We start from the raw sequence: 24,334 nt of genomic DNA on the forward strand, positions 1-24,334 counted from the left end.
CAATGATAGTACTTGCAGCAGGTGAGGGTTGTGAAATCTATCTGTGCACACTTTTCATTTACAGTGGAATTACTGAAAGGTAGATGAGTTACTTTGGGTAGATACCTCTACAGCCTGCAAATAAGAGAAAAAGGGAAGAAGCAATACTACCAAGAACAGCTGTGACTACTGTAAGATGAAGCTGTCAGATCATCTTCCTCTGGTTGTAACACCAGACATTGCAAAGGCCCTTGAGATATGCAGCTATACAGGAACAGATCTTACCCATGTCTACAGGAGATATTGGAACATCCATATGCAGCACAGAGGTTATGCCACATGCAGCTGGAGCTTGGAGTTTACTTAGTTGTTTATTTGAGATAAAGATTATGGGCCTATGAACTGAGCTGAAATTCACTTCAGGGTCAGGTTTGTAGGAGGTTTTGAGTCAAGTATTGGCTTGTTTGGGACTACTTAACTGTCAGGTAGATTAGACAGAAAAGTTCCCCTAAAGGACATTGTAGGGGGTCCTCCAGAAAGTGTTGATGGAGGGATTGTGGTACTCTGCTGTCAGCCCTTGCTCTGACATCATATAGAAGCAGTTCTGACAGTAAATGGATTTTAACTATTGTTAACTTGAGCTGAAAGCCAAAGGCAGCCTTAATCACTGCTACCCCACACCCTCTGTGTCTGCAAGTATCTCCCAACATTAGGTGTGTTTTAGCAGCACTAGCAGGATCAGCATTTGACCTTTGCACCTCTTCAGTCACTGATCTTCATTGCTGATCACTGCCAGTGAAGAAGCAATTAAATATGAAAAGGAACATTTGAAGCCTCAGTCCTGTATGATACTGAGCATGCCTGCACATTATTATGACTCAGCTGGTCATAAGTCTGGTGCAGTTGAGGTCACTCACATCTTGCAGGATGAAACCATGGAATGAAACAACACTTCTAATCAATAGCAGAGACAGAAAAAGTGGATTTATTATGGGTACTGATTGAACAACCAGATTAAGAATAATTGAGGACAACACTTCATACCTTTGGAGACTGTTGATCTAGCACACTTTTTTTTTTTACAGTTTCCTGACAGAAAAAAAAAAAAAAGTCTATTGACTCTTGGTATCAGTTTTAGTGGACCACAGACTGCTCTGATAACTGCTGTTGCAATGAGGGATGTGACAAATCCACATTTGAGATACACTGAGTGCCAAATACTAGTGTTTCTCCCTGGCTCACAAGTATGGATGTGTGTCAATGCAAGGCAGAGCTTGAGAGCAGTTACAGTAGCTACAATGGGAGTGGGAGAGATGAGAAATTAACACTGTCACTAAAAATCAGGTAACAGCTCAGGGAAGAACAGAGAAACAACACTGCAAGTGTCATGATTTTAGTCTTAAAATACCTTTTATCATTTAACAGCATTTACAGAAAGATGTTTGGGTTAGACTTTCAGCGTTCCTTTCCTTACAAGTTTTCTACACTTATTTTTTCATTCTCTGATAGCTGTATTAGAATCACCTTTGTAAAAACTACTTGTGATGTCCAGAGGAGATACCTAAATTGCAGCTGGGAAGTAACAGCAGGAGTGATAAACTCTTGAAACCAATCTTCACTATTTTCATGTGAATAACTTGACATAACTTGATACATCAGGAAATTGAAAATCAGGAAATAGAAAGGTGATGTAAAACATAAGTGTAAAGGAAGGCACACGTAATAGTAGGAATAGCATTTGTGGGCAAATCCAAGTAGAATGATACCGAGAAATTCTCCTGGACTTAGTTCTTCCCTTTGTTGCAGACAATGAAGTAGTCATCAGAGAAAGGACTATCATGATCTCTGAAAAGAAGACTGCAATGCTAGCTGTTGACTTTGGTGACTTTTTTTTGTAAAACTGTCCAGAAGATATAAGAAAGAAATTGATGAGAATGAGAACTTTAAAGCTCCTTTTAGCCTCTGAGATACCGCTCAACATTAAAACCATGAAGGTTCCAAACATATTTCATCTGGCCCTTCTCTGACAGTGAGCAGCAGAAACCATAGGGAGGAGTACAAGAACATATAGTATTTTCTCCATATCACTTTATAAAAACAATTGGGCTGCACCTGCAAATTGTGAGTACAGTGTATTGGCATCGCTATGAGATAGAGTGGCTGCGATGATGCTGTGACATTACCAGACTGAGTCCTCTAAACACATTTTCCATGTAAGGCAATAGGATACTCACTGTCAATACAAATGTGGACTGATTATGGCATCTTATGAAATGGCTTGTTATTCAAGTTTGGGTGTTTTTTTCTCAAAAAGAGTAGTATATCAGCATATTTAGATGCACAGAAGGGAAAACCACAAAACTCTAGAGCAGAAATGAATTTATTTACAAGTTATGAAATCTGAAGTTATCCTTAAATACAAATAGTAATAGAAACAAAGAGAAAGCTTGTACAAAGGTAACAGAAGAATGATTAAGTGAACAAGGTCATGCTGGTATCATGTGAACAGAACTCGTGATTTTCTGTGATCATTCACTTACATTTAAAATAAAACCAGTCCCTTTCCCCTGTGATTTACAATGCACAGGGAATCTGGAAGTCTTGCCCCAAACTGACAATCCATTGTTTATTGTGAATCCTGTGGGTTTAGTATTACAAATCTATGTCCACGTAAAACAGGATAAAATACTAATTGCTAATATTTTTAATTCAGCTGGTTTTTCTAGCAATGTTTCAGCAACCATGTTTCAGCAACCTGTGTGCCATATGTGAGCATATCTGAGTTATGAATATGCTGAATTTCTTCCCAAAGAAGATTTATTCCCCAGGGACTTTGAGCTCAGCATGGGTAAAGAGGTAATCATGAAGATCAGAAGGCTTTTCCTTAATTCTGGATTGATTCAGATGCTTTAATATAATACTGTTAAGTTTCTTCAGCTCTTCTATATTCTTCTTTTCAGATAGTAGTCTGCTTGATATTTGGTCCACCTCATTTCTAGTTTGAACTTGAAAAGGAGAATGTACCATGTTAAATTGGCAACATTTAAGTCAAGAGCGTCATTACCCTCACTTGTATTCCTGTGAGGAACAATGATGACTAAAAATATTAAACAGGATAACAACTGCAGAACCTAATAATAAGAAGTTATATATCTGGTGGGTTTACCTGCCCACTACATTCTTTTTTGCTTATTTGCTGGATTCTTTTTTTTAATTTAGTGCAGAGTAATAATATCATATATGGCTCAGAAAATTTTTGCAATTTTCAGGAGCATAACCATTAGTGTCAACAAGGAAATGTCTTATGTAGGGGCTTCAAGATTCAATTTGTGGCATGTGCATATATTTTATTTTAAATAAAAGAAAAATTCTTGCAAATACTGACATTTCGAGGCCAGCCTCCTCTAGCATGCCAATATGCACTTCTGGAGCTATTTTTATTTTGGCTTTCTGAAGTTAAAAAATTTACCCATGTGTTTTGAAGCTTACATATAACAGTAGCAATGCTAAATTAATCTATTCATGTGGTTTGCAAACATCTCAGATTATAGAACACATTATATCTATATGTATCTAATAAAACATTGTAAAATAAACTGAAACACCACTGGAAATCAGTATCAAAACCCAGGCTTCCACCAACCTGAGCCCAAGAAAACTGCTTTAATTCTTGTAAGAATTTTTTTTCACTTTAGTTTATAATTTTTCCACTAGAGCAACCCAAATCTAATTTTTCTGTACCAAGGCTCTACTTTTAGCAGGTCCATGTTAAATAAATCTGAAATTCAAGTATGAGATATTCCAATTAGGATTTTACAAATGTGTTACTTAAAATATACTTTATGTTCTTTACTTGTCTGATATTTCTTTGAGTGCCTGTAAGAAAATTTAGTCAAGAGTTAGGATTTCCTGGCCTAAAAGAAAAATCAGGATTTTTGCTATATTTGAGCAAATTCCCTACTACAGGATATAAGAAATCTTGATTTCATATGGGTTTCAATTCTTCCAAAATAGTCTTGTAAATTGAAATAATGCACCTCAGATTCTATTCAATATTATTAGCTCAGAAAACCCCAAGATAACAAGGTTTCCATTAATCAGCTATGTCTTTAGCTAAACCTGCCTGATCAGTCCTAAAAGACTGGAACAGTAATTGTGTCTGCAGACTCAATGCTACATGCAAATCTTGATAAATGTCTAATTCTTTTTCTTATGCTTAAGACTTTCTTAGTTCCAAATCAATTTCCAGTCAGTACTTTGATGACAAGGGGTCAGGTCTTCCTTCAGGTAGCCTGATTTAAGTGTTAGCCTGGGTGGAATTCCAGTTTCAGTGGAATGACTCCAATACTGAGTTTTATCTGGAAAGGAATGAAAGGCACATTGCCAAAGTATCTCACTGCCATACAATTACCTTTAAATTTTAATTTAATTTCCAGTCAGCATTTTTAGCATCACAGTATAATGCTGCTGAGAGAAATTCATCGCAGCTGTTGAAGCTCACAAATCCTTAGCACTAAGAATGATATTGTGCCTTTCAGCCCTGAGAGACTTGTTTGCCTGTGCTTCTGCCCCCAGGACCATGACCCAGTGCCCAGAACCAGCCAAAGCCTTTGACCATGCAAATATAGGAATAGCATGTTACAAGGTAGCATGACACATTACAGCAAAGTTCTTTCCCCAGTTGGCCCTACATTTTTAAGAACTACTCTTTGGCTTACTTACATATTAAGAATATTACAAATGAAACAAGCGCCAAACTGATGGTCAAAGTAAGAATAAAGGTGACAAAGAACAAACACTGGTTTCTTGCATTGCTCCCTGCCATACTCTCTCCAGTACCACCAGTGTTCTCTTCCTCATCTGTTAAGAGATGACAAATCATTTGGTGATACAGTTTTTTAAGGTTGGTTAGGGTAAGCATGACAAAATACTTCTGATATCATGAAATGATGCAGAATACATTGTATATTTGGCCAACAGATTTTATTTCCTGTGATATTTCATGAAAGGGAAAGAAATCAACTTTATGAACTCAGCTTGAGTTTGAAAATATAAAAAATTATACATCTGTTATAGCTGCTAGAAAATGTTCAAGAAAAACATTTCTGTGTTGAAATACAGTGTTTTGTTGAAGTTGACCTGTTTTACGGTTCAGAGTTTTACAATTGTTTTACATGTACAAAGGTTGCAATGAAGTTTTCATCAGGCAGATTGGTAAGGGCTTGATTGCATTTAACCTTTTCAAAAGGGAAGAAAGAAAAATTCATATTGAAAACCAAGGTACCGGTTCATCATACACATTCATCCTCTAGATATGCTTATTTTTCTGTTTAATGAGAAGTATCCCTGGGATGATTAATCTCCCGAAGTAAAAACCTCAGTTAAGGCTCTAACGTTGGACAGAATGAATTTAGGACTGTTTTATCTTAAAACAAATGTTTTCAATATTCTTCATCTTTAGGATTTGTTGGTTTCATTCCAGTAAAAAATGAGGCACCTATCCTGCTAATTGTCAAGAATGGAACAGACTCCCACAGGGGCTTCAGATGTTATCCTTTAAGCACAGGAAGAATGAGGGGGAAAAGGAAAGGCACTTGCAATGCTGATCTTGAATCAGCTCAACATGCCAGTTCATTGCTTTTTACATAATGTGTTGCTTATATAGGGAAATTCAGCAGTTTCTCTCATAGAAACAGTTGCAATCACTGTGAGGTGGCAGCAAGCCCTGAAGATAACAAATCAAGTGAACACCATGAGGAAATCCATGTGAATGTAAAAAATTTACACTTGAGCCAGATTTGTTTAATCTTAAGTTTGTATACTACTGTAATAACTTACAAAGATTTGGGTTTCTTTTCTATTTTGGAGGGAGGAGAAAGCTAATGTAATTTCACTTTGGTGTCAGTCTCATACATACTAAGATTACATGCAAATTACTGTAATTTATCCTTCTGTAATTGCTCTCTTGCCATTCTGAAAGGGAGAGTAATGTGTGCATTTGTGAAAAATGTATTTCTAGGTCATGTTCTTGTTTTAGCTGGTGGAAATCTCTGAGGTCTTTGCAACTGAGCCTGTAGTGATAAAGCTGAAGAAAGACTGCATATACCATTACAGGACTTTAATAATGACCGTACCTAGGGTTGAGCAATTCACTGAGTTGGTAGATCTCTGGGAATATCTCTGTTTTTCTTTATTTTGTGTTTAACACACTCCTGTCCATGAGTAAGATGAAATATTTTCATATTTCTCTTTTGAGGCTCTATTCTTATTACCTTAGCATTCATAACAAATGCACCATATAATAAATGTCTGCACCAATACTGGTTTCTAATCAGAATAATAGGGATAGGCAGGGCCTGCTTCTGCTGCCTGCCAAGCACCCTGAGTTATCAATAGTGGTCTCAAAAGTGATCTGAGCTCACTGTGCCTAATGAATGCTTGTTACTGTTTCATCAGGCTGAACATGCCAGGCCGCAGTGTTGTGAGGAATTGGTGAGCACACATTCTTGTCAAACTGCAAGCAGTGGGAACATTTTATCATCTAAAACATGAAATTACTGCATGGCTCCTACTGAAGCAACCAAACAACATATGCATTTTAAACAGCTTTTGACATGTCTCTGATTTTCCAGCTAGAGAACCAGAGTTTTCTTTTGCTGAGTAAGTTAGCTGAGAGGATGAGATATCTATAGACTCTCCAAGCTTAAAAGCTACATTAAAAGAATAATCCTAGAAGGAACCAAAGCATTTTACAAATTTATGAATAAAATACTTATTGAGCTACCATTTTTTACTGCTGAAATGTAGGGAGGGGCATGCATGTGATTATTCCAGAGAACCACATGTTTCCTCAGAATCTTGTATATTTACCTGAAAAGTAAATAATACTCTCCAATAAAATTGCAAAAGAAAGCAAAGCAGTGACACTGAAAGGAGTTTCTTAAAATTAAAATTGATTTATGCCATTGTCTCATTTCCTCTGTGTAGAAGTGACAATATCAAGATAATCTGCATATGAGGAATTAGTACTTTATGTCTAAATTATTTGCATTAAATGTAGAAACCAGCACCACTCCAGTCAGTTGGATTAGGAAAAGTTAGAAGACTTGGAAACAGAAGTAATGAGAAAAGAAATAATTAGAAAGCATGATTAAATTATGGCCACCTTTCAACATAGTTGTTGATCTATAAATTTCTTCACTCAAATTTGCAATTATAATAAGGGAAATAAAAGCAGACTCAAATATTGTTATGTGGAATGCTGCTGGAGAGCTCCAGGTTTTAAGATATTTTCAGGTCACAAAGAACTCAAATTGTAGCTATCACTGGGTGAAAATATTCTTGTTGCTGTGAGAAATCAAAGGCAAAAGCCTTATCAAACCAGTAGAAATGTGGGAGCCATAACTGAAACTGTGAGTAAAGAAAGTCTGGGAAGTAAAATGCTTAAAGGTTTCACAGGATATTTCAGGTAACTGGTTGGAGTTTTTAGGAGATGTGTCTTAAAGGAATGAGCAGAAATTCTCAGGTGCTTCTATTGCCACAAATGAATTTTAGTGCTTGGGAAGAGCTATGATGCTATATGCTTAGTAGGTGTATATTGGGCATTACTACAGACATTATCCTGCAAGAAATCACCTCGTAAATCCCAACTGAAATGGAAGATAAGTTCAGGTTTGAAAGTAAATCCCTAACTAAATGCAAGGATTTTCAGGAACCTAAAGCAGAAATACTCAGCCTGGACAGCTAAACCATTGTCTGATCTGTCTAAATTATGCCATTTTCAATCTTTTTCTTACATTTTTCAGTACAGAGCTTGGCATACCTGTTGGTCTATTAGGCTGTTGACATCAGTGACACACAATATGGATTGTATATATAGAAATCCACAGATCATCTAGCATACATACCTAGTGAACGTTGGGATTCAGCTGGACAAACATTTAGCTTGTTTAGGTTGTTTAGGGAATCAACTACATAAAGTTTTCCTTCTTCATGAGTATCAGGCAGGTTAAATTCCATAGAAGGTCTCTCCATTGTCTCTAAAAGAAACAATAATTTAAAAGTAAATAAAATTTACCTTTTCCCCTATTTACCTATTACCTATATTATTCCTAATAATATTACCTATATTACCTAAATTTACCTATTTCCCATGGCTATGGGAAATAACTTGTAACAGTTGGTATCCTGTTCTAAGGAAATACTGAGCAGCCTAAACAATCCTTAAAATACAGAGATTTGAAGAACCAGCACACTTACTAGATCTTGAAGGCAGGGACAACTCAATACATAGCACCTATTCATTCTCGGAAATCTTTGATGATTAAAACATTTCATTTTTACATTGTGTTTGTGCACATACATGTGTGTATAGGGAAAGAAAGAGAAAAGTCAATTTGACTGGCTCCAGCATTGATTTGAATGGTACATATTTAATATATTATCCTTTGATTTGGTGAGTACTTGGTAAGAGGTGGTGTGAGATCCTGACCCCAGTGAAAGCCTAACCTTCACTAATATTTCCAGAAAGGATGCCACTCAGGTCCTCTTCTTTCAGCATCAAGTAATTGGGAGATAGAACAGGTATGAATGTAGGAGATAAGCAACAAGAGTATGTATCTGTTTATACAGCTTAGAATATCACTGTGAAGTTATTATTTGTGAAAAAATGTCTACTTCACATGTCTACTTCTTCAGACTAGTACCCCTTGCTTTAAAAAAGGCACTAGATTAAGTTCAATTAGTACAGTTTCTCTGCAGAGTCTGGGTGCATGAATTCAGTGAATGATTCTTAACATAAATACAGTTTTGAAAGAAGACTATATATAGAAAATAAGCAGTACCTAGGGAGGTGGCTTCTATGTATTGCACATTATTCCTTATCAGTCTTTTGCTTTTCTTTACCCTACTCTGATTGTAAAAATGTCTTCTAGAAACAAATTACACTTCTAGCCATAAGGAGATGCAGACACTCTAAGTAGGCATGTTTGTCTACAATTGTCACTGAAAACTCCCTTTGTAATTATTGAAGAAAAATATATTCCTCCAGGTAATATCCCTCTTATTCTAAGATATTCCTTTCTCACCTTAGAATCACAGCCTAAATGTACGTTTTTCTTGCTAGTGAATGTAAGGAGGGAGCCCCCATAGATTAGTTTAAATTTGGAGTAGAATGCATCTTACCTATTTAGTATTTTATAAAGCTCCCAAGTTCAATTTTATCTGCCAATATAAATCAGCACTTTGTGGGATGCAAACCTCCCTTGATGACATGTGTTAAGCACCTAAGGGTGATTTCTGAATCCTAGATGGATTAACTGTCCTCTCGACATGACATGCTTCTGAGGCTTTTCTTCCTCTCCAAGGAATACAGAACAGAGTAAGAATAGATTCCTAATAAAACACTCAAATTAAAAACCTAAAATCTGAACCCTAATTGTTTGCAGAAAATCCTCACTCCTTCCCTCATCAAACCAAATGCAGAAGTTCACTATAATTCCCCCAAATCTGAGCACAGTACAAAGTGGACATTCAATGAGCCTCAGTAAGTCTAAAGACTAAGCGCTGAAAGCAATCCTGACAACAAGGCTTGTTCTCCTGCTAGTAGAGACTGGCAGGACTATATGGATATTTTCATATTTCTTTTTAACAGCCCATAAGAAAAGATTACAACTTACTTTTTTCTCTGTTCAGAAGTGTTTCCTTAAAGTACAAACTAAATGTAGAAAAGCTGGCATGATAGGGGTTAACCTTACCTAGTATATGATTTTTAGGTGTGCAGCAGGAACTTCAGGACATATGGCTGTGCCCACTGTCCTTCCTCTAGAGCATGACATGGCACTAGGCAGCACAGTCTGTGAGCCACATCCCCACCAGAGCTGGCTCTGCTCTGCTGTCTCCCCACATGCACATCCTCAGCCAGCACAATCGTTATGGAGCCCTGTGTTTGAACTGCATGCCAAAAGTCACCACTCCATGCACAGAGGCTGTTGGCTATTTTTAGATTCTGAAGAGCAGTTGTTTCTCTATTTTGATTAAAACCTCCCTGCAGCTTTAGGGAACACTCTTCTTAAGTACTCAAGCTGCAATAAATGTGAGTACCTTTGATTCATTAATATTATGAATTCTATGTTTCTGCACTTATTATTTAAGTATTTGCACATGTAAACACAGTGAAGATTACCATTATTAATTCAAAAAGTTTATATTACATTTGTTTGATTCCATTGACATGCCAAAGGAGAAAGGATACAAACATCAGTGTCACTGGATAAAAGTATTGATTATTTTCCCAACAAATCAATCTAAATATTGGGACCTTTGGATTCACTTTATCTTGTACTTTAACCTTGCCTAAAGACTTTTTTCCCCAATGCAACTTTTAAATTTCTTCCTAAGTCATTGTGGGAAATAAACCCTTAGAATGAGAAAACATTGAGAATTCTTCACAGAAAAAAAAAAAAGGAAATAAAATCTAAAAGGTTAAAAAATATGAGAATGAAACATTACTTACAACATAATTACATTCAGGTAATGTGCCAGTATGGAAGAAATCAGCCAGTGAAAATCATGTGAAGAAAACTTGTTCTGCAGTTCCTCTCTCTACTTTTAGTCCCATAGGAACCTGTTGAGTCCTGCAGTACCCATAAAGATAGCTGTGAAACAGACTGCCCCTCTCAGTCTATATTTAGAGTTCAGCTTGGCTAAGTATACTCACTTTGCAATATTGATCTGCTAAAACAGAAATCAGCACATACACAGCTCTTTTTTATTATATTGGACTCATGATAATATCCCACCATGGAGAATGAGGGTTGTTACTGATGATCAGTATTTCACTAATCTTTTTGATAGTGACAAACCTCTTAGGTTTAGTGCTTGTCTAAAATGCATTTGCTATGCAGAAGAGTAGTATCTACAACACTGTAGCTATGAGTAACCAGTTTGCTATGCAGAAGAGTCATTTCCACAGTATTGCAGTCATGAGTATTTTAAAGTCATAGACTAGAAAAAACAGGGTTGTTCCCCTGTTATCTCATATGCTTTATGAATTCAAGTGAGACAATATTATGGGGTGGACTAATTTGTCTGGCATCCTTAGCTGTTCAAAGATTAAATTTTGATGAACTGGTGGTGAGTTCTTTTGATCACTTTTTTCCTTGCTGACATGGCAGAAGGCAGTGTTACAGCACATTGTATTGACAGGCAGAAGGACTGCAGCTCAAAACCACAAATCCTTTCTGAAGCTATCCTATGTCAAAAATTCTGAATCCCTTTAAACTGCCCATAAACATATTTCTCTCTCAGGAAACAAAAGAATAAATCACCTGATTCATATTTCCCACCCTAAGCTGACATGTTCTGCTGCTCAGAATTGCTCCGTTTCTGCAGGAGGCTCCTGGAAGTCCTCCCTCCAAATACAGATGTGCAAGCCAGAAAAAAAAAAAAATCAGTCTGATATCCATGCCCAAAAACTCCTGGTACCAAAATAATTGTAAGACAAGGACCCAGGCCTCTCCAGATGAAAAGGTCTGCAAACCCAAGGGATGTCTGCAGGGCTGCAGAAGAGCCACCTCTGCAACAGCACTGGAAGCCACGCAGGTCACTGTGGCTGGCAGCTACAGTATAACAGGGAAAAGGGCAACCACCTGCTTGGCTCCCTGCCAGGAGGTGCTCAGAAACACTGGACATGAAGCCATCAAAAGTGCCTGGCAAAGGACACCAAAGGTGACTAAGCAGAAGCTGCAGGAGACACCAACAGGCTCGAGTGAACAGTTTAGCTCAAACGGAATGGTCTTAGGCTGGGCAAGTACAGGCACACAGCTTCACCTCGTTTAAGGGTCAGTTTTTTCTCCACTTGCATGACACTGACATGTGCTCCATCATCACAGATTTCAGTTTAAGGTTTTGTGTAGTCCAAATGATCAGTTTTGCAAGCCAAAAAAGTTCTTACATAGTGGATTATTTGAGGGGTAAAAAAAAAAAAAAGGTTAAATTAGAAAGTACAACTTATTAGTATTCATTGACTTTCTGGAATACGTTCAGCTGTAATCAGAAACTGGGAGGGGAAAATAAAAAAAAACAACCACTCCCCCCAAACCCAACTTTCCCTTATCAGAGCAGGCAACAGTTTTCAGGGGGCAGTGTTGTTTTTAATGCAATGTTTACTTTATCTGGTGACAAACATTTTAAGGTGGTTTATTCGAACAAGCACTTTTAGAGATCTTCAGGTTCAGAAGCTCCACCTATCTAGGTTTTAATGTCTTTATTACATAACACCCCCCCCACCCCAAGTAGCTAAGACAGTTCTCAGCTACTAGCACATTTCAGTCCTATAGAACCAGAAACTGAGGTTAGAAGAGTAGTTAACATGACGAGCACAGGGAAACTGGAATGGTTCTTCTAAGATAAAGGAGAACATATTTTGCAGCACCAAAACTAGAAAACTGGTCAAAACCATCAGAGAAGCAATGATAAATCAAGATTAGAAAGTTGTGCAGACCACATGCAAGAATAAGACATATTTGAAACACAGCAAGGTAGACTTGCACACAGCATCTACTAACACACTGAGAATACCCCGAGTATGTGTCTGAACCAGCAAATAAACAAACCCATCCCTTTCATACTTTAGGTTTTGCCAGTGTTACAGCTTTTCATTCATGGAATAATTACTTTTATACAGATAGCAGGCAGTGAGAAATATCTTTATTCCAAAAATTAAATATTCAATTTCAGAACACAAGAATCTTGCTTTTATTTTACATGGAGGCAAATATTTGTCATTCACTACTTCACTGTCAATGGAAGTTCCTGAACTTCATAGTCCCTGTCAGGATAAAACTAACTTACACAGGGATTTCTTGTCTACCACTGGAGAGTTTTAAAAAGTTACTAAAATAACTTCACACAAACATGGTCATCTTTTTGTATTAGCACATTCTTACCAGAACACTTGGCCAATGAATTACTTTATATAAAGAATCCAATCTGACACACAGCATTTGACTACAGTTATCCACCCCACGTAATGTATCAGTTACAACATAATGGACCTTTGAGCTAGTGGGGGGCTAATGTATGGTATTATAATGTATCCCTGCACCAAATGTTACATCTATATACAATGTATATGCAACTAAGCAACAACATGCATTATATTTACAGCTATGTAACAAACCTGTGCACAACTGCAAACTGACTATAGAGGTTAAAAAATTCATTTAAATGTTACAAATTTACTTGAATTATGAAAATTGAACCCCGCTGAAAACAGAATCTAAAAAAATTCCCCCACATCTGCTCTTTTATCACGACATTTACTTCTAGCCTTTGTCCGAGCCTTGAATGCTGCAGAGTTGTACAAGTGCTACAAACAAAAAAAGAAAAAAGAATTACATATTGTCATAAGGTTTTTGACCTTCTGAGATTTTTCATGTTACAAAACAAATGAAAATCCTTTTATTAATCTTTGAAGTAAACTGGTAGGCCTTCTAAAATTTATAGTATGCTGTCTTTGCACCAAAGGCTAATGTGTGTGTGTATATATATGGGCAGACAGATATTTAAAAGAAACTTGGCCTGTATAAGACAGGCTGAACTATGAGTAGTTCTGGAAGCCAGTCAGTCTTTAACATCAAGCAGATACCATGTAGGTTACATTTACCCCCAGATTAAACTTGACAGCACCATTCCCCAGATTATATGCAGGATTAATGCATTCACAACCAACAGAACAAGGCCAACCTCCTAGTGCCCATTTCACATTGCAGAGTTTGGGATACTGTCTTTATGAAGACTCAGTTTCCTGTAAGTCCCTCCCCAAAAGCTCTCAGAAGAGACCCAGTTTCACATGTGTGGAGCATGGAATCTAGTACCCAGCAGCAACCACATCAACCTTCAGACCCCTTGGAAAAAACACAGAAGCACAGACATGCCCAGTGAAAAATCAGAGCTCATAGATGCATACAAGAAAGGCTGGGTTTCATTCAGGACAATGAGGCACTCTTAGAACTACAGTGTAATAATGACAGCTTCTGAAATGCAGGAGTAATTAGACAAGAAGAAAATTCATTAAGGTGCAATAACCTACCCTTTCAAAACGGGATATCTTCATTGTTTTAAGAGTTGCAGCATCCAGCATTACAGGTGGACCAAGCTCAAACACATTCCGAAGAAAGTCATTTGACTAAACAAGAAACATACCAAATGATTAGTTTCCCCTCTAATTATCAAGTCTCTGAAGTTGACTACTGTAAAATATCAAGTATTCCAGTAAGAAATACTAAGATTTGTGTCAGTTTGTGGCTATCTTTTGCAATTAAGTCAAGAACACTTCCTTCTTTAACCAGAATAAGGCTAAAAGTGAAAACAGCCACCTTGAGAAGACAGACAGCTGCTCCTGCTTCCTTTGATATTTTTGTCCCAGCAAATGAGACACTGTTCTGTTCTACACAAAATCAGGCAGCTGAACAGACCTGTATGGCTTCACAACACACCAGTTTTAAAATATCTGGCTGTGAAAGTAGTACTTGAGAAAACTGAAAAACCTGCTACATGCCTGAGCTCCCTCAGTCATGCAGAAATTCAATTAACACATGACTGAAGATTTTAACCCCATGATTATCACAGCAATTTGGGAGCATATATTCCTAAGCTACAGCTCCTGCTTCTATTACATATGTAAACAGGTGACTAGTAAACAAGCAGTTCCCAGAACAGAGATAAAGAGTCATACCTTCTCTTCTGGAATGCTATTCACCATTGGCTGCAAGTTGTGTTCATTATTTTTTAGTAAAACTTTCCCTTTCTTTTACAGGCTTGAACAGGAAGGGTGGAGGTAAACAGCTTTATAGCAGCCAGACAGCTATACCACTCCGCTGAAAGAGAGCGGAGGACTCAGGGAAAACCCTGAAGCTAAAAAGATATTCATCTTAAATTTCTTACTTCTTGGAGAAGTCGATTACTACACTAGCACACCCAGGCCACAACTCAGAAGCAGCTTAACCAGACTGCTGTAGCTCACTGTAATCAATTTTTAAGTGCTGTCTTTAACACCTCAAATGCAAGGCTCATCACTTCACTAAGTTCTATTCAGGATTTTGTAATTCAGACTGAATTACATCAAAGAAGCCAGACACAGAGGAACAGTCTGAGCAAATGTCAAAGAGCAGCTCACCTGCAAATGGTATTGCATCCCTGACCCCAGAACCTCCTTGAATGTCTCATAAGTTTGTTTTTTAACCCAGCAGTCAATATACATGCGCTCAGGTCCAAACTTCACCATCTCTGTAGGAAAGTCACGTTCCTATGCAAAAATCAAAGGAAACAACATCTATAATTTTAAAGTCTTTTGTCCTAGCAATTTTATACATCTCAGTGAACTTTCTTTTGACTGATTAATTTTGGCACACCAAAACCTTCCAAATAACACAGTATACATATCCTAAAGATTGTATTTGTTCATAAAGCAGATGCACACCATCAGTGACATCTCATGTAGAACTTGAGGCTGATATTCTTCCTGATTACAAAGCTTTTTAAAAAACAAACACGAAACTTTCATCTTTAAAATTACTTTAAGAATTGGACTTATCTCCAGGAAAACCAGTTCTGAGTGCAGAAGTCACCTTTAAGTCAGACTGTAAGCCTCATTTAGTCTCTACCTTACAGGTATTTGGGACAATGGAATGTAATAAATGCTAATAGGTGACTCAGATCCTTGTACAGGCAGAATCCCAGAGGTGACTTCAAATGATGCCAAGCCTTCTCCTTAGCTTTCACAATGTTTAACTATTCCCAGTATTTTTGTTCAACATTCCTAAAAAAAGCAATTCTATTCCACGTATGTGATCAGACTACAAAATCTCACTTAAAATAGCTTTTTTCTGTGTCTTTCACTGAAAGCGTAATTCTGTTTAATAAGATTGTTTTCACTAGATTGTACACTATGTATTTTGAAGGTCTAGATTGTAACTAAGACAAAAGAATCACCTCAACAGCCCGCAGAACGTCTCTGAAGACAGATCGCTGCTTTCTTTTATCCACTTTGGCCCGGTGCTTGTTTCCATCAGTAGCCAGAGCTCTTAGTTTCTCTGTTAGAAGGTCCATATCTTCATAAAAGAAATCCTAGGTTACCAGAAAAATATTTATTTAGTTTTTTTTAGATTTGAGTTTATTTTATTGCATCAACCTTTTCCCCCACAAATAAGAAAATGGATCTCTTTAAATTTTGGGCATGTAGATCTCTACAACCTCTTACTTTTTTAAAGAAGACAGAGAGCACTTCTGCAGCCCCATTTGCAGCATTGAGTCCAGCAAGAACAAAGTCACAGCACCCAGTTTACCAGGAAGGGCACTAACAAAGTTTGTTTGGTCAGCCATGTGACCCAGACACCTCTATCAGCATACATATACACCGGCCAATCTGTTCTACTTCCAAGGGAGTCAAACTGCTTAACAGATCTGCTGAACTACTCCTGCCAACAAGCTGAGGGCACTTTAATTTTGTTATCACAAAATCCCTGCTGCTGGAGGCAAACCGTGAGACACCACTGGACTGACAGTACGGAATATTTAGCTATAAGTCTTGTATGGAATGGGGAATTAGGAACCTTTTTTTAATGCTTAACAAAACACTTTAGGTAAGCTGTAACAAATAGCTTTGTGTTATTCACTTAATATGTGCTTTATGTATATATAAATATTTTCTCCGCTGCACTTAATTCAGCAGTAGTTCACCTGGACTAGTAAGAATGTATGCAAACTTATGTAAAAAGTTTTTGTAGTTTGTGGGGATTTTTAAAATCTGAATGTTTTCTCATATCAACTGACTAGAGTGAGCTTACTGCATGCTTTCTGAAAGGAAATGGTCAAAGGCAAATACATCAAGCATTTTTAATCTGCACTGATTGTTAAGGATTCAGTGAGAACAATCTGTAATTATTAAAGGGGCATTTCCTCAATGCAAGAGCAGATTGTAGTGAATAATCTCATTTGTTAACACATTTTAAGATGTTAATTACTTGCAGTCAGCTTGACCAAATAAAGGATCAAGTTGTGGTTTCCATTTATTTTTTTTCTTTCAAAGTTGACTTCCATAGCCAAGAGACTCAAATCCACACTGCTTGCATTAATCACTGTTTACAGAAGCCTTAACATTGTTTCAGATTACGCTGTGCTAGTGTGTCATAATTCCTGACTTAAATGGAGTTATCCTTTCACTTGAGGCAGCACTCTGGCAAAGCGCAGCAGCCTTGATTGAGCTGGGAGCCCTTCAGGCAACTCTCCCAAACTGCGCCATGCATAAGCAGAGGGAGGCAGTTTCCTTCAGTGCTGTCAAGAAAAAAGTCTGACAATTAATAAGGCATATTGAAGAATATAAATGCAACTTCAGCTGTGGACAAGCTATTATTGAGCAGTTTGCACCTAATCCAATTCAAAAGCAAACTCCAAGAAATCTCACCAAATCAAGAATTCCTGATATCTGTGTGAAATTTGTGCCAATTCTTTAAAAACCTCCCCCTTAAAATGACTGCCTAGTTCTTAACTGACTAAAATAGTCAAATGCTGTGAAATCATCATGCAATACGAGTTATTCTCCTCAGGCTACCTAAGTAAGAATACTGAAAAAACAACACTTAAAGTCACCATGTTTTCTCCCTGATGATAGATTTTTGGCTGTGAGAGCAGAATTGTGCAGGCTATGAATTACTCAAACTTGTCTGCATAAGCATCTGATGAGTGATGCCACTACAGTAAACAATACTGTTTCATTCTGGAAGCTCTCTAGAGGTATCTTTTTTATTCTATTTTAAAAGCAGGTGTTGGACTCAGATTTAAATCTTGCATTCCATATTTCTACTTGCTATTAAATAGTATTTGATGCATTTTGTTATATGGGTCCTGATTTGCAATATAGAAATTAAGTGTAAAAAATGATAGCTGTGAATTACTGCTATACCCACTTTGATTGGGTGGATTAGAAGGACCATAAACCAAGGAATTATTTGCTACTTGTTGAGATCCAGGGTGGTATGGAACACAGGTTAAGTAATTTGTGTCATCATTGTCCCAATGAAGGTCGGTTTAGCTGCTGACATCTACTTACAGCATCTGTTTCACGTGCCAGTTCAAACAGAAGTGCTAGCGTTTCTCCAGCAGCTATTCTCATGCTGAGATCATCACAAGACAGCAGGCTTGGAAGTTTATGCAAGTGCCTAAGGAGTAAGTCATATTCCATTAAGATCTAAATTTTATTGACACTGTTTCATTGCATATGAAGAGTCATAACAGATTCTGCTTTCCACGAAAGATACTCACATTTCAATTTTCTTTTTCACTTCATTCATTGGACAAATGGTCAACAATAGTGTCCATGCTAAGAGAGCACTGACATGAAGCACAGTATTATGGTTACTTGATACTCCATTAGTGTCTCTATCCCGCTGATAGGCCTTCATGAAGATGTTTTCCAGGCATTCCATAGTAGAGTACAGTTCCTGTAAAAGGGAAAAATATAATGGAAATGGTTTAGGAGTCACACGTTTTCATTTTGTCAGTTTATTACATTTGAAAGTTATCAGCCTTACCGTAATGTCATCAGTCACAATGAAACAGCAAATCCCTAGGCAGGTTGCACACTAGACACAAAAGAAAAAAAAAGTGTCAGTATTTGACAACAATGTTACAGTTTCAAACTTGGGACCTTTGAAATTTAACATCTGGAGCAACAGAAATTTGAGATTAAAAACCTTAGCAGAGTCTAGAAGTCCCGAATCCTTAATTCAGCTGCTTTATAGTAATTAGCTCTCAATTCTCATCAACCCTCAGGATATTTTACAGCATTTGCTACTCACAAGTCTCCACTTTTCACATATAATATTTTCTCCTTTTGACAACTATTTCAATTAAACAGCATGAAAATTCTGCTCTTGAAAAGCCTTTCCTGGAACTTTCCAACTTCTCCTGCAGATCTGTACCCTATGCCCCATATTCTAGTCCAATTTCTCTTACGAAGAGTAAGGAAAAAAAAAAAACATTTAAAAGTGATGTTTGCACCAACCACACACGACTCAAAGCTGCATTTGAACAGGACAAGCTTTAATAGTTGTTGTTTATTTGTAGAAATAACTGCTGTTGGAACTACTATTACACCCTTTTTGCAGCTGACAGTTATCTGCTGTGCCACAGCTTGACTAGAATAGGAGTAGCCAGCCACATAATGATAAAGGAAAGTTGGAGAATATTAGCTGAATCTCTGAAGTTTAAGCAAAAGTAAAACCCTTGGCAAGCACTTTGGACAATCTTCTCTCACTGTTTCAAGCATATTGCTGATGTACAGATAAGATGGCTGGGCAAAAGTAACTTAAAAATACCTTCTGGTAGAATGGCTGTATTGTTTATGTAGTCTCCAGATGCGCTATATGCGATTTTACTATAAATAAATGTAAATGCTTAAGTAACATTCCTGTGTTGTTTAAGAATAAAATTAAATTTCAAGAATAAAATTAACACAGGAAGGATATATCACTCAGTGGGAAAGTGGGAAAATGTTTTCTAGCACCCCAACATCAGTCCCCAGAATTGCAGTAAGGAAGCTGCAATACAGTGAGTTCAGACACTTGACAAAGCAGTACATGTAACAGCTAAAGAAGAGAATCATGTTCAACCTTCAGGTGGAACTTTTTAAACCAGTGAAAACTGCTAGACATCACTGAGGGCATATGTCAACATTATAAGTACACACTAGTGTGGTAACCTTTAGTCCTGGATTACACAATAGTGAGCTGGTCAGAAGCAGCCCTCTGTCCCTGTCTGGCAAATTAACATTTCATACTTACTGCCTGTCTGGCTTGGATACTGGCTGTTCCATCACAGACAATCTTCTTCAGAACTGGACCAAGGGTCTTAAAAATTTCCTCGCTTTCAATTCCTGACCCCATCTGCACACACAGAAGACATGCCAGTCCAGCAGCTGCACACTGTTCATCACTCTTACCTAGGGATTAACACAGTGATGAGCAATCACCTTTTGCCCTGCTTTCCTCCTTTAATCTTTTAAAGATAACAGTCTGAAAGCATGTAAAGGGAAATTCAGGAACCAACAGATAGAAGATAATTTCAGTTAATTTTCTAGGACAGTTAAAATGTGACAGCTACATTCAAAAAGTAATGCTACCTCAATTATTAAGAGAACATTCACAATCTTAATTTCTTTTAAACAGTGTGCTGTTTCATAGGGATTATTGCTTTCTAATACCATGCATGTTAATTACCTTTCTTTATGCAGCGCTCAATGCTATCAGTTAGAGTCATTCTCCTTTCCATGATAAATTCATATAGTATTTTAGAAGAAAATGCACTTTTCAGACTTTCAAGGGCTGCTTGTCTTGTCTTTGCACTGTTAGAAGAGAGAAGGAAGATCTCCTGAAATCAGTACATATCAGCTAAACCTCTGCCCTTGCTCTATGGCGATTTATATTTGCCTACACCCAGTAGTAAGAGTAATCCACAGAAGTACCATGAAGAAATGAAATGCTCTGAATTGCCTCCTTACTCAACGACAGCAAAGTTTTGTTTGGAGATAAGAGTTCACAGCAGTATTGCTCGCCAGAAAGAAAGTCACTTTACTCCAATATATTAGAAAAGTAAAGTCTAACCCATCCTAAAAAACAGTAGAAGGAAAAAGGTTTTTTTAGATCCAGAAGTCCTCCCCAGAGTAAAAATCTAAGCAAGCATAGAAAGATTTGATGTGTATTTTCCTTATTAAATCAAGCAAGAAAACGCATGAGTTTGTTTCTTCAAAGCAGACTATACCTCTTGTCCAGTGTAAGATCAATAAATCCCTTCAACTTGTATTCTAAGTCTTCTTGAGTGGCTTCTTCGTCAACTTCAGGCCCTAATCCAGAAGAAATAATTTAGTCATACTAATACACACTTAATTAGCAGACACAGTCATTCCAACACAATGCTTTTAACACTAATAAGAAAGCAGCTTAATATAGAAAACAGCTACAGAACTGTTCAGTATCAAAGCAGCATAATGCTGTTAAACCTACTACATAAGGCTGTGCCCTAAAATACTTTTATACAAACTGGCCTATTGATATATTTGTGCTGTTTCTAGATCTGCTTCTTACACATGTCAAGAATGAATGAGAGAGCGAATCAGGTCTTACATAAATTTTCTCCATCTGATGACCATCAGCCAATTCTGTCAACAATGCATTTTCATCCAGTCCACTACATCTACCCCTGGAGTACAGTGAGGTGCTCACAGCTGATGCAGTGAGTGAGAGCAGCCTGTCCTACATAGCATCAATTTAAGAGTGGCCTGTGTCCAAAGATTCCTCCCTGCTTATCCCCCTGTATCAGGCTTTCAGGTCCCCTCCTTTCATCAAAATGGCATTAGAGTAGTCCAGGTTGCAGAGATGGTAAAGGAGACAAAGAACAAATCTAGCTCAAAACAGGCATATGTGTGACTCTTCCCATCTTAAACTGTTCCGCAGCTCTTACTGCTTCAACTACCTGTTACGACAATCCGTGTCTTACAGTTCACCTTAAAATTCTCATTGTCTCTGTAGCAACACTCTATATCTTATTGTCTCTATATCTATATTCTCTTGTAATAGAGCCTGGCAGTTTCACAAGGCTCATGAAACTTGGGAGTATATTCTTACCAAACAAAAACAACAGCCACTGGATTAACTAGCACAGTGTTAATATGTCATTATTTCATTATTGCTACTTAGTCTACTACTGAAAACTACTAAATCAGCTCAGGTTCTGTTTTTAAAAGATGAATAAATATAAATAAAAGAATTTACCATCCTCAGTGAAGCTAGCAGGATCACTGAAGCCACTGCAGTGGCTCATGGTTTCAATTGAAGCATCTTCATCACTAAAAGGCTGCACGTTTCTGGGCTGACCACCTTAAACAAAGGCGAATACAATAGTTTGGTCATTTCTCATACAGAAAAGGAAGATCTGAGCACCAGAAGTAGAACTGAACCCTCCCAGAGCAGATTCACTCTCCCTGACTCAACCACAGAAAGAACATTTCCATCCTCTGTTGGTTCCTTTACTCCCACCTACTCTGAAGACTTTGTTGGCTCTGTTCTGGAAGATCATTTGTGAGCAGTGAGGAAGGACCAACCCATTACTGGTCCAATTCCTACTCTAGATATTGGCTGAATTCCTACTGTAAATTTAGGATATTTCTACAATCCACTTCATGCTAATGCAGTTTTCTGTGACTGTGCTTTAAAAATAGGTCTATGTTAATTTAACTATTAGAATGAGCTACCCAAAAAAACTGCCATACAATCTTAATTTTTTAATTGTGAGGAACTTCAAGACAGTGTAAGTTAAACCTTTGGGCAAACATACACTACCCAGTTCAATGCAGGATTTATGAGATTAGGTGTAGTATGTGCAGCATCAGCTATGTCCAACACTTTTACTACTGAATTACAAATACAAGCCAGAACATCAAATGCTTCAACAGGGGACAGAAGTTTCCCCTCTCAGGACAAAGAAGGCCTTGATGCAGCAGCTTTCAGACTTTTTGATGAAAGTAGTATTTTTAGCGGTGTTCACCTCCCTTTTAATACCTGTTACTTCTACAACAGTTCCCAAAACATCATTTACAGAACTCTGAATTCTGTTCGTTAAGCTATTTTTTTTTCTATATTACTTAGAAGGTTGCACACAAGGCTTACCAGCTTCAAGGAGGCTCCCTGACTACCAAGACCCCAAAAAACTATTTTTATCGAGGCAGAATCAACTTTCAGTTGGATCAGTGTCCAAGTGCTTTCCAATAGAGTTAGTCACACTCCGGAAGTTTTGCTACTTTTAGCTGTATCCATTTGTATAATTAAGCATAACCCAAAAAAACCCACCAGCCACTCCATAAGCGAACAAACTCGAGGCTCATAGCTCTCACATGGCCACCTTCTTGCTGCTGCTGCTATCAAACAGGGATTCAACAGAAGTGGCAAAAAAACCAGCAAGCCCTTCACAAACTAAAATAAGAGCAGCTACAGAAACACCCTATAAATTGCTCACTTCCTGAAAAATTGGTTTTCGAAACCGATGCTGCACACAGCTATGCTAGCTTGGAGTGCAATTTCTGACCACCCCACAAAACCTCCGTTCCGCCACAAGCATCAGCACCACAGACACGCACAGTCTGCATTTGTACGAAGACCGTTTATTTTAAAACATCCTACTTTAGGCTAAGAACAATGACATTTTCTCGAAAGACACAGCAGCCTCTCGGTGGCGGTGGTGCGGCGGGCGGACGCTCGGCCGGCCGGGCCGCTCGAGCCGCCGCCGGCCCGGGGCGCTCCCGCCGTCACCGGCGGCGCCAGCGCGGCCGCGCCCGCCGGCCCCGGCTCCCCGGCGCATGCGCGCAGCGGCGTGAGGTGGCGGTTTCGGGGACGGCTCCTGTCACCCGCCCGGCCCCGGCGCGGCCAGCGAGAGCCCCACGGCCGCGCCCGCCCGTCTCCTGCTGCTCACCCGCCGGCCGCGGGGAGGCGGGGCACCGCCGCACAGGGCGGCCCTCCCGCGGCGACGGGAAACGCCGTCTAGACCCCGCGCCCCAACCCTCCGGCCCGGCCGCGCTCACCGGCTCCGCGCTGGTGGTTGCTCCCCCGCTTCTTAGGCTTGGGCATGGTCGCAGCGGCGCTCAGCTCGGCTCCCGCGGCCCCTCTCCGGGTCTCGGTCTCCCTGCTCCCCCCCGCCCGGGAATCAGCGACAATCAGCCGATGGAAGAGCAGGAGCGCTTTTTACTCCAACGCCTCTGCGAGGCTGATTTCTCGGGCCGGGGCAGCGGGGGTGATTGGCAAGAGAAGGCGAATGGCGAACCGGCGGCAAAGGCAAAAATCCCCGTGGAGGCCCGTGAGCGGAGTCGATGCATCTTTCTCCTCTCAGACACCCGGGGCTAAAGGCGCGGAGGGGGCGCCGGAGCCGCTTTTATAGCCCCACCGGACTGCGGGGGCGGAGCCCCGCGCCGCCGCAGCCAATGGCCGAGCGTTGCGACGTTGGGCCGCTGACTCAGCGACGCGAGCTCGTGACGCGGAGCGCTGCTGCCCAGTGGTGGGGCTGGGACGTCACGGCGCCTGGCGCCGCGGTGCACGCCGGGAGCGGCGGGCCTGGCGCCTGCCCAGGGGCGGTGCGGGGGGCGCCTGAGGCCGCGTGGGGCGGGGGACAAAGCGGATCCGCGGTGCCCGGGCTGGGCTCGGCTTCCAGCCTGCGCCGTGTGCGCGGCTGCCAGTGGGAAGGACAAGCTCGGCTGGGCCGTGTGCAGCTCTGTGGGTGTGCGGGGCCGTCGCCGGCAAGGCTGGCCTTGTGG

At 39.2% G+C, this 24,334-nt stretch overlaps 2 protein-coding genes and 1 long non-coding RNA gene across 6 annotated transcripts; 1 reads left to right on the top strand and 2 right to left on the bottom strand.

Moving 5' to 3' along the window:
* The first annotated feature begins 33 nt into the window (after window positions 1-33).
* Window positions 34-4,775, top strand: LOC137473889 (uncharacterized). Of its 2 annotated transcripts, none has more exons than XR_010999036.1 (2): window positions 34-692; window positions 1,786-4,775. It is a non-coding gene; the product is annotated as an uncharacterized lncRNA (long non-coding RNA). The 2 variants fall into 2 exon arrangements; XR_010999037.1 differs by having other exon boundaries at window positions 34-170.
* Window positions 2,368-13,053, bottom strand: LSMEM1 (leucine rich single-pass membrane protein 1). Of its 3 annotated transcripts, none has more exons than XM_068189957.1 (4): window positions 11,809-13,053; window positions 7,887-8,018; window positions 4,702-4,839; window positions 2,368-2,984 (listed from the first exon to the last, which is right to left on the bottom strand). In XM_068189957.1, exons 1-4 carry the CDS (start codon window positions 11,840-11,842, stop codon window positions 2,797-2,799), a joined length of 492 nt encoding a protein of 163 aa, XP_068046058.1. In that variant the 5' UTR covers window positions 11,843-13,053; the 3' UTR covers window positions 2,368-2,796. The 3 variants fall into 3 exon arrangements, with proteins under 3 accessions (XP_068046058.1, XP_068046059.1, XP_068046060.1); XM_068189958.1 differs by lacking the exon at window positions 11,809-13,053 and adding an exon at window positions 10,493-11,283; XM_068189959.1 differs by lacking the exon at window positions 11,809-13,053 and adding an exon at window positions 9,657-10,482.
* A 144-nt stretch (window positions 13,054-13,197) lies between these two features.
* On the bottom strand, window positions 13,198-24,004 carry IFRD1 (interferon related developmental regulator 1). The gene is made up of 12 exons (XM_068189956.1): window positions 23,609-24,004; window positions 21,807-21,911; window positions 20,797-20,878; window positions 20,256-20,380; window positions 19,821-19,978; window positions 18,570-18,620; window positions 18,301-18,479; window positions 18,089-18,197; window positions 15,973-16,107; window positions 15,158-15,286; window positions 14,072-14,167; window positions 13,198-13,348 (listed from the first exon to the last, which is right to left on the bottom strand). Exons 1-12 carry the CDS (start codon window positions 23,652-23,654, stop codon window positions 13,259-13,261), a joined length of 1,305 nt encoding a protein of 434 aa, XP_068046057.1. The 5' UTR covers window positions 23,655-24,004; the 3' UTR covers window positions 13,198-13,258.
* Between the last annotated feature and the right edge of the window lie 330 nt (window positions 24,005-24,334).

This window comes from Anomalospiza imberbis, chromosome 5 (genome assembly GCF_031753505.1).
Source record: "Anomalospiza imberbis isolate Cuckoo-Finch-1a 21T00152 chromosome 5, ASM3175350v1, whole genome shotgun sequence".
Taxonomy (NCBI): Eukaryota; Metazoa; Chordata; class Aves; order Passeriformes; family Viduidae; genus Anomalospiza; species Anomalospiza imberbis.